The sequence below is a fragment of the Aquarana catesbeiana genome, linkage group LG08 (assembly GCF_042186555.1).
Source record: "Aquarana catesbeiana isolate 2022-GZ linkage group LG08, ASM4218655v1, whole genome shotgun sequence".
In the NCBI taxonomy this organism is placed as follows: Eukaryota; Metazoa; Chordata; class Amphibia; order Anura; family Ranidae; genus Aquarana; species Aquarana catesbeiana.
Window position 1 is genome coordinate 294,677,443 of NC_133331.1, and position 10,172 is coordinate 294,687,614.

The following is a 10,172-nucleotide window of genomic DNA, read 5'->3' on the forward strand; positions in this document are numbered from 1 at the left end:
GTGGTGTGGATGTTGCGCTGCGTGAAAGCCCCCACAGGGTTGGGGCTCTCTAGCTCACCCATGCGGGCACAGTGCAACCAAATAGCATGCTGGAAGGACACGGGGAACACACAGAGACTATACTGAGGTAGACACACACAGCAACAGGAAATGGGGAACCCACGGACAGAAAGCTAAGGGAATATAATGCACATCCAGAGGGAAACACTGAGAACAAAGACAGGATCAAACAACACACACAGAATAAGGGAATGCTTAGCAATAGCAAACTCCAGAGGAACAGGTGGGTCCGGGTTCAGCGTGGAGACACGTTTCTCGAACACTAAGCCACAGGTGCAGGAAATGCAGTGGCAGTGGATTAGCAAGTCTAGTGAGAGAAACTGGGAGCTCAGTTGGGTGAAGATCTACAAGAAGTGATTGTAGAGGAAGTACATGAGGGTTGTTACAACTTGTGTTAGAAACGGTTATAAGACTGTTGCCATGGGAGACAGCAATCGTACACCTGAAGATGTGGTGTCTTGCTGGATGCCTTTCCCTGCATGGCTGTCTACCTGTAGAAGTCTCGGAGTCTGCCAATTAGAATTGCAACTTCTTAAGTGTGTCCTGGCCCTAAACCCTCTCTCCCACAGTTCTGTTCGAGAAAATAAATCTCTTTGCATTCAAGAAGTGTCTGGCGCCCATGAATCTACCTTACATCACACCCACCTTGCCTTGTAACCCACTCTACACAGAAGGATGTCAGCTGTCCCTAACTCTGGAGGTAACTATAAGGCCTAAAGAGGCTCCGGGACCTTGCTACATTTGGCGTCCAACGTGGGGCAAAGGCGCTATCCTCGCAGCAGTTGCCCATAGCAACCGGCTACAGCTCCATCGGGATTTCGTCTTGCTCCATGGGAACGTGGCAAGTAACATCTCTACTTTTCATAGACTGTGTTATCATGCATTCCTAACAACCTGTGGAAGAACCAACAAGTCTCATTGCTAATGAGAGAGTACCAGCCTGGTCTTTTGACACTTCCCGCCAGTGCTGTGTGGGTTAAAACAGACTCCATTAAAGATTTGGTGCGCTGCAGGAGCAAACAGGCGGGCGCTAAAATTTCCAGAAAGTATCTGCAGCAATCTCCCGCTCTGCAGAGGAGGATAAGGAAGTGCTGCCACGTGTGCCTGGTTGTGGGTTGGAGATGGCGCAGTTTGGAAATGCAATGGCGGATTGGAGAAAGTACTCTCCGGGTGTTGGCTTTGGTCTGAGCGAGTCCAAACCTGTTCTGACTGACACCCGAGTGCGGTATACACCGAAGGGTAGTATAGGGTAGGTAGGCTTGGCCTGTATACGGCTGGAGGCCATGAGGCCCTGGGACTGATCTGCGGGAAGTGTTCTGGTCTGGCTATGCATTTGAGACCTTGGATCGTCTGTGGACGTTACGGGGAACACCTGCTCGAGGTAGTCTCACCAGCTTAACCTCTGCGGATACTACAAGCCGATTGGGACCAGAATGTTGCTATCCCGGCTGGGAGTGATATTGCAAGCCCACCTGCCATCACCCGAGTCATGCAGGAAGCTGCTACCCCTGTTTCAACGACTGCCCCAGGACCCACTGCTCCAGTCGCTCCTCGAGGCCGCGGTCGTGGACATCTGCTCACTTTGATGTCTGAGTCACCGAGGAAAAGAGTATCTCTTTTCCTCGGTGACTCAGACATTATTTGAACTGTTTTCGGACACTTTGTCTTGGATGGGGAAGTGGAGTGACAGTGATGAGGAGCAAATGTATGACATAAAGGGAGATGATGTTCCCCTTGCTACTGCTGCTAGTGTAAAAATTGAGCTGTCTACCAATGTAGCTCCATCAGTACGCATTACCAGATCCTCTGAAGAGGATCGTTGGGCCCGCTGGGTTGTCCACACTACTAAGGAAACGCCTGTGACCAAACCTGATTGCAAGCCAGACGTTGTTGCTGGGTATACACGGTTTCGGCGTGCTCCAGAAGCACAGGTCCTACCCATGTATGGAGGTCCTAAGACCCTGCCCAGGCTGTCCAAAGTGCAGCGAATTATCATAAAGAAAGTGGCTGAGGAATACGGGTACTTGTATCCCTACATAGTAGCTCACCTAGAGGAGGAAATTCTGGATAAAGAGACCCAGTGTGCACAGTTTCCTCCGGATCCCCCTGTAAGTAGAGTTTCCAAAGCTGTCACCAAAAGTTCCTGAAAGGTATGGCTCAGTGTTACACACCTGGGGCTATGGACGGAAAATCAATCTGGACAGTGTAATCCTCCACAGGCCAGACAAGAAAAACATTAAACACTATGTCGCCACAGTAAATGCCAAAGGAGAAGATGTAACATTGCCAGATCCCAGGTACTACTGATAAATTCCATGGAATTACATCTGTTCACTAAACCTTGTGGATTTACAAATGTGTGCTGTGTGAAGTTAAGGACGCTATGCTGGAAGCCACTTGATATCTGCACAAAAGTTGTTGTTAGTGGGGAACATTCCTGCTGGCTGTACTGCCAAGTTTGTGCTGAACTGAATGCTGCCAGCAGAGACAGGGAGTGCCCACTTGAGTCATGCCGGCCAGTGCTTTGAAAGCTGCCAGTATGTCTCCCTCGGAAAAGTAACCTGTAATGTGATGCTCAGCAGTAGGGATGAGCTTCGAGTTTGAGTCGAACTCATGTTCGACTCGAACATCGGCTGTTCGCCAGTTTGCCGAACAGCGAACAATTTGGGGTGTTTGCGGCAAATTCGAATGCCGCGGAACACCCTTTAAAAGTCTATGGGAGAAATCAAAAGTGCTAATTTTAAAGGCTTATATGCATGGTATTGTCATAAAAAGTGTTTGGGGACCCGGGTCCTGCCCCAGGGGACATGGATCAATGCAAAAAAAGTTTTAAAAACGTCCATTTTTTCGGGAGCAGTGATTTTAATAATGCTTAAAGTCAAACAATAAAAGTGTAATATCCCTTTAAATTTCGTACCTGGGGGGTGTCTATGGTATGCCTGTAAAGGGGCGCATGTTTCCCGTGTTTAGAACAGTCTGACAGCAAAATTACATTTCAAAGGAAAAAAAGTCATTTAAAACTACTCGCGGCTATTAATGAATTGCTGGTCCGACAATACACATAAAAGTTCATTGATAAAAACAGCATGAGAATTCCCCACAGGGGAACCCCGAACCAAAATTAAAAAAAAAAAATGACATGGGGGGTCCCCCTAAGTTCCATACCAGGCCCTTCAGGTCTGGTATGGATATTAAGGGGAACCCCGGCCAAAATTTAAAAAAAAACGGCGTTGGGGCCCCCCAAAAATCCATACCAGCCCCTTACCCGAGCACGCAACCTGGCAGGCCACAGGAAAAGAGGGGGGGACAAGAGAGCGCCCCCCCTCCTGAACCGTACCAGGCCACATGCCCTCAACATTAGGAGGGTGCTTTGGGGTAGCCCCCCAAAACACCTTGTCCCCATGTTGATGGGGACAAGGGCCTCATCCCCACAACCCTTGCCCGGTGGTTGTGGGGGTCTGCAGGTGGGGGGCTTTAACAAGGGGACCCCCAGATCCCGGCCCTCCCCCCTGTGTGAAATGGTAAGGGGGTACATGGCATTCCCGCGACGTCAGAGGGGGCAGGGTCACCGTTACGTAACCCCGCCCCCTTATGATGTCATGGAGAATGCCACAGGGAAGTCCCCGTCAAGTCCACTTGCGTCAGAGGGGGGCGGGGTCACCGGTGGCCCCGCCCCCCGTTATTTAAGAACCGTCAAAAGAGGTGAAGCGTCACACAGCGGGAGCCTCCCTCCATGCCATCATAGATGCGGAGCGGCCCGAAAAGAAGATGAAGACAAGAAGATGAAGAGAAGAAGATGAAGAGAAATAGATGAAGAAAAAGATGAAGAGAGAAGCGTCACACAGCGGGAGCCTCCCTCCATGCCATCATGGATGCGGAGAGGCCCGAGGAGAAGAAGATAAGAAGACGCCACGGAGGAGATGCCGGACGAGAACACCAGAGGAAGAACCAGAAGAAGAAGAAGAAGGAGGAAGAAACCGAAGGAAGATAGAAGAAAGAAGATAGAAGAAAGAAGAAGCATTTAAATAAAGGAATTGTCTCTTGTCATTTTTAACATTTTTGACAGTTTTTTTGTGAAATGGTAGGGGTACTCTTGTACCCCCTTACCATTTCACACAGGGGGGAGGGCCGGGATCTTGGGGTCCCCTTGTTAAAGGGGCTTCCAGATTTCGATAAGCCCCCCACCCGCAGACCCCCACAATCACCGGCAAGGGTTGTGGGGATGAGGCCCTTGTCCCCATCAACATGGGGACAAGGTGTTTTGGGGGGCTACCCCAAAGCACCCTCCCAATGTTGAGGGCATGTGGCCTGGTACGGTTCAGGAGGGGGGGTGCCCTCTCGTCCCCCCTCTTTTCGTGCAGCCTGCCAGGTTGCGTGCTCGAATAAGGGTCTGGTATGGATTTTTGGGGGGACCCCACGCCGTTTTTTTTTGTAATTTTGGCGCTGGGTTCCCCTTAAAATCCATACCAGACCTGAGGGGTCTGGTATAGATTTTGAGGGGGACCCCACGCCATTTTTTTTTTTATTTTGGCCGGGGTTCCCCTTAATATCCATACCAGACCTAAAGGGCCTGGTATGGAACTTAGGGGGACCCCCACGTCATTTTTTTTTTACATTTTGGTTCTGGGTTCTCCCATGCCGTTTTTATCAATGAACTTTTATGTGTATTGTCGGACCGGCAATTCATTATTAGCAGCGAGTACTTTTAAATGACTTTTTTTCCTTTGAAATGTCATTTTGCTGTCAGACTGTTCTAAACACGGGAAACATGCGCCCCTTTACAGGCATACTATAGACACCCCCCAGCTACGAAATTTAAAGGGATATTACACTTTTATTGTATGACTTTAAGCATTATTAAAATCACTGCTCCCGAAAAAATGGCCGTTTTTAAAACTTTTTTTTGCATTGATCGATGTCCCCTGGGGCAGGACCCAGGTCTCCAAACACTTTTTATGACAATAACTTGCATATAAGCCTTTAAAATTTGCACTTTTGATTATTCATGTACGTGTCCCATAGACTTTAACGGTGTTCACGTGTTCGAACAAATTTTTTGCCTGTTCGCAAGTTCTGGTGCGAACCGAACAGGGGGGTGTTCGGCTCATCTCTACTCAGCAGGGTTGCTTCTCAAGTGATGGGGAAATCTTCCTTAGTTCCCGGCTGTCGTGCGGACAGACTGAGGCGACCATTGCAAGGGGACCTGTCTTCAAAGTGCGGTCACGGCCCGGCTGTTGCCTGAATGCAGCTGTGCCTCCTATCCCCAGAGTTACCTTTAAAGAAGAAGGGAAACTGCTGGGAAGTATTCTTCACCCCGAGTGAAAATTTGATGGACTGCGACACGTCAAGGACATTGGGGTGTTTAGCTAGTCAGGTAGAATGAGCTGTGGCAAAGGGGCAAATTCTTACCTTCCATGTGAATAATGGACTAACCCATGCATCAGAACTGTTTCTAGTGTTGGTCACCAGGTGGCGTGAGCGGTGCTGACCTGAGTGAACCACTGTTCATATTATGAGTATTTAATAGAACATGCTAAGTAAAGTCCTTTAGATTAATGGAAAAGGGGTGGCATTCTCAGCTGAGAATGGGGCCCACTTCCATATGTATATGGTTCAGATCTATTATAGGGTGTACTTACACTTCTATGCTGTCTTTGGCTAAGGACAAGTGTCCATTACTTAACCACTTATGTATATATTGCACTATGTTATTATAGGGATAGGATACATTTGCATTGCTGTTTTTTTCTCTTTTAGGTGGTCCTGTACCGTTGCGTCTTCCTTAGCCAGGGAGAGACAATGATCCAACGTGGATGATAATGCTAACCATTCATGCTCTCTTTATTACTGTATATATTAGATAGATAGTTAGGATATAAGGCCAATTTTTTATATTTTCCTCTCCATTATTTGGGTAGTACGCCACACGTAAATTGTACATAGTGTCTGATATTTATCTGTCCTGTGTGAACTAGCATTCATACATGTATCAGTTATATATGTTTATTCCATGTGGTACGCTACGTGCATTGTTTGTTATTGTTATTCTTTCCTTGTTTCCCCACCCATCCCAGTTTTTGTCAGGACATTCGCTCTCAGGCTTGAGAGCACAAATTATTTTTAACTTCTGCAACCTCCGAGACGTAGTTTTGTAGGCAGGGGGAGGATGTAGCACCCTGATGGGTTGCTCCTCAATTTACCTGCCAGGCATAGTTGCCTTGGCAAATTGTTAGGGATCAATTGATTTCACCCTAAGTCTGGAATTGCTGCACTTCTCTCATCTGTCACTAGGTGGCCAGGTGATTGGTGATATTAGATAAGAAAAAGGCCAATGCAAGGACTGATTAGGAGTATATGGGGTATCTCAGTCAATAGGCAGGGTTTTTTTTAATCCCTTGGCCTGCTGGGGGAACCTATATATTTGGGTGGGGTCAGGTGATCTTGGTTTGGGGCAAACCTGGATGACTGTCTGGGTGGACGTGTGTTGTGCTGCCCAGGTTGCTAGGCCAGAGTCTGAGGCCTATCCCAGGAACATCTGGCTGCTAGGCTGTCTGAGGGCCTATCTAGAAGCAAAAGAGCAGTGTAGGGTTGGGACTGCGGCTTGCAGTCCAACCAGAAGTGACGGTTCTGCCGGCCAGAGCACCTGTCGTGGTCGGAACTAGAGGGGAAGCTGTCGCCACAAAGGGACCATCCACCTTATTACCAGGGACCACAGTGAGTAGCTGAAGCAAGTACCGGAGCAGTATTCTCACTAACCGGGGACGATGAAGAATTGGAAAACTTCAGCGGGTGTCAAGCCAGGGACCAAGCCAGCGGAGGTGATGCTTGCAGAGCAGCCTTGTGTGCCAAGCCAGGGAGCGACTAGGCCAGTGGGGTGACGCTTGATGAGTATCTGTGAATGCCAAGCTGGGGATCCAGCAGGGAAGCAGGGGTGACGCTTGAGGAAGATACTCAGAGAGAAGGTTGGAGGAGCTCAGGAGATCCAGTGGCAGTGGATCACCAAGTCTAGTGAGAGGGACTGGGAGCTCAGTGGAGTGAAGATCTACAAGAGGTGATTGTAGAGGAAGTACAGAAGTTCGTTACAACTTGTGTTAGAAACTGCTATAAGACTGTTGCCATAGGAGACAGCGATCCTACACCTGCAGATGTGGTGTCTTGCTGGATGCCTTTCCCTGCATGGCTGTCTACCTGTAGAAGTCTCTGAGTCTGCTAATTAGCATTGCAACTACTTCAGGGTGTCCTGGCCCTAAACCCTCTCTCCCACAGTTCTGTTCGAGAAAATAAATCTCTTTGCATTCAAGAAGTGTCTGGCTTTCATTACACCCACCATGCCTTGTAACCCACTCTACACAGAAGGATGTCAGCTGTCTCTAACTCTGGAGGTAACTATTAGGCCTAAAGAGGCCAGGGACCTCACTTCATATAAATCTATAATATATAACTCTGTAGTCCAGTTGGGTTGCTTGGAGGGTATTTCTGTTTTTTGGGCCCATTATTCGGGGTTCCCTCTACATTGATGACCTGTGAAGGCTTTTATAGCGTCTCCTATGAGTAATATTTGGATACAAAGTTTGTCCTCATTGCACCGACACACACAATCTTTTCCTCATTCAATACATTTTTTATTATCATTTTACTTTTGACAAGACTGCAGTCATAAAATCAGCAAATAGTAAAGGTTGGAATCCAACGAATACACCTCGAGGGTTGTGTGGGACCCCTGATGTACAGGAAGACAGGACTTCAGTGAGGAACAATACCCTCACTCAGGACAGGAAAGTGGCTTCACCCCCATGTGCAATCTCCGATGATTGTAAAGACTGGACCGATCTGAAAAACATTTCCCGCACTCAGCACAGGAATACGGCTTCTCACCCGTGTGACATCTCTGATGTCTGCAAAGACTGGCCTTCTCTGAAAAACATTTCCCGCACTCAGGACAGGAATATGGCTTCTCCCCAGTGTGAGATCTCTGATGTCTGGAAAGATGGGACTTCTCTGAAAAACATTTCCCGCACTCAGGACAGGAATACGGCTTCTCCCCTGTGTGCAATCTCTGATGTGCATTAAGACTAGACTTCAGTGAAAAACATTTTCCGCACTCGGGACAGGAATATGGCTTCTCACCTGTGTGGGTTCTCTGATGTGTGATAAGACTGGACTTCACTGAAAAACATTTCCTGCACTCAGGACAGGAATATGGCTTCTCTCCCGTGTGCAATCTCTGATGTTTGTAAAGACTGACACTTTGTGTAAAACATTTACCGCACTCGGAACAGGAATAGGGCTTCTCCCCTGTGTGAGACCTTTGGTGTTTGTCGAGATCGAATTTCCTTGAAAAACATTTCCCACAATCAAAACAGGAATATGGTTTTTCCCCCGTGTGAGACATTTGATGTGTGATGAGTTTTGATTTTTTTACAAAACATTTTCCGCACTCAGAACAGGAATACAGCTTCTCACCAGTGTGAAATCTCTGATGATTATAAAGATCGGACTTGTCTGAAAAACATTTCCCGCACTCAGCACAGGAATATGGTTTTTCCCCCGTGTGGGATCTCTGATGTCTGTAAAGATGTGACTTCTGTGAAAAACATTTCCTGCACTCAGGACAGGGAAACCTCTTATGTGTTGGAAGGACGGCACCGTCCCTCACAGTCTGAGATTCCTCAGGATAAGAGGAATACGATGGTCCGGCACCGTCCCTCACAGTCTGAGGTTCCTCAGGATAAGAGGAATACGATGGTCCGGCACTGTCCCTCACAGTCTGAGGTTCCTCAGGATAAGAGGAATACGATGGTCCGGCACTGTCCCTCACAGTCTGAGGTTCCTCAGGATAAGAGGAATACGATGGTCCGGCACCGTCCCGCACAGTCTGAGGTTCCTCAGGATAAGAGGAATACGATGGTCCATCTACACTGTGTGGTGCCGGATGGACATTTGAGGTAGTCGGGTTTTCTCCTGGACTATACTGTGTGATGTCCTCATCTTCTACTTTACAGTCTGGAGACAAAGTGAGACAATCCTCTGAGGTTTTCCTCATCTCCCGTCCATCTACTAAAATAGAAATACAAAGATTATTACTAGACATGAGCAGATTGGTTGCCCTAAACCAGGACTCCGCCCACATCAGGCAGCTTTGTCTCTGAGGATCTTACAATTCCCCCCTCAAGGTAACTAGTAAATGGGTCCTCTGATCTCCTACCAGTTCATTTCTTTATTCATGGACCTTAGTCAGAGAGTGAGGAAAAAACGAGAACTGTCTTTTATAGGAGTGACAGTGATGAGGGGATTATAGGACGAGCGTCCCCACCCCCTCTATCACTCATTGCCATCTTCCCAATACAAGAAGTCCTGCACTTCCTTATTTAGTCCATGATTTAGTCATGAATAACAGCGGGGCTGAGCCCCACCAGAGGTCAGAGAGTGAGGATGGGGGGAGAACAACCAAGATGAAGACTGGACTGATCCTGAAGACCACCATCATTGGGTTATTGACTCCTCCCTCATTATCACTTTCTGTTTAAGGTTCCAAAGTTGGAGGATGTTATCACCTTACTATCAACATGTAAAAGTCTGTGCTCCAATCAAATCATCAGATATAAAATGTCCAGCTGGTAGGAAATGGGTGTAATAAAAGAGAATACATATTATGTGTATATATAGCAGTGGGTGGAGGGGAGAGAGCAGAAGTCAGGAGTATGTAATGTACAACATAGAGTATATAGTGCAGGGGTCAGGAGTAAATAATGTACAATATAATTGGTTTATGATAGGTCCAGCAATGCCCATGGTGAAAATGAACATTTTGCTGCCAGCTGAACCCCAGAATCTCCATAAATCCAGTCTAGATACATAAATTGTGTCTGCAGCACAGAGAAGGAAGATTATCCGAGAGAAATACAGGAATACAGGACGGGGAACACAGCTCAGGAAAGTGACCAGGGGATTACAGGCTGATATCACCCAGTCCCCACCCTACTCTGGACCAATCAGTGATCAGTATGAGTGGAGGAATGTATTTAGTGTTAATGACCCACCTGTGCTGATCTCTGTAGGAGTGTCCTCCTCTATAAATGTCCCCGTTATTCCATCCTCCTCCATAGACTGCT

General features: G+C 47.6%; 1 protein-coding gene across 1 annotated transcript in view; it reads right to left on the reverse strand.

Annotated features, from left to right (window-relative positions):
* The window catches only part of LOC141104968 (uncharacterized), a 33,386-nt gene extending 24,273 nt beyond the window's left edge, over nt 1-9,113 (reverse strand). The window contains exon 1 of the mRNA XM_073594778.1: nt 7,936-9,113. Coding sequence (XP_073450879.1) covers nt 7,936-9,103 — 1,168 coding nt within the window. The 5' untranslated portion in view covers nt 9,104-9,113. The remainder of the gene's footprint in view (nt 1-7,935) is intronic.
* Between the last annotated feature and the right edge of the window lie 1,059 nt (nt 9,114-10,172).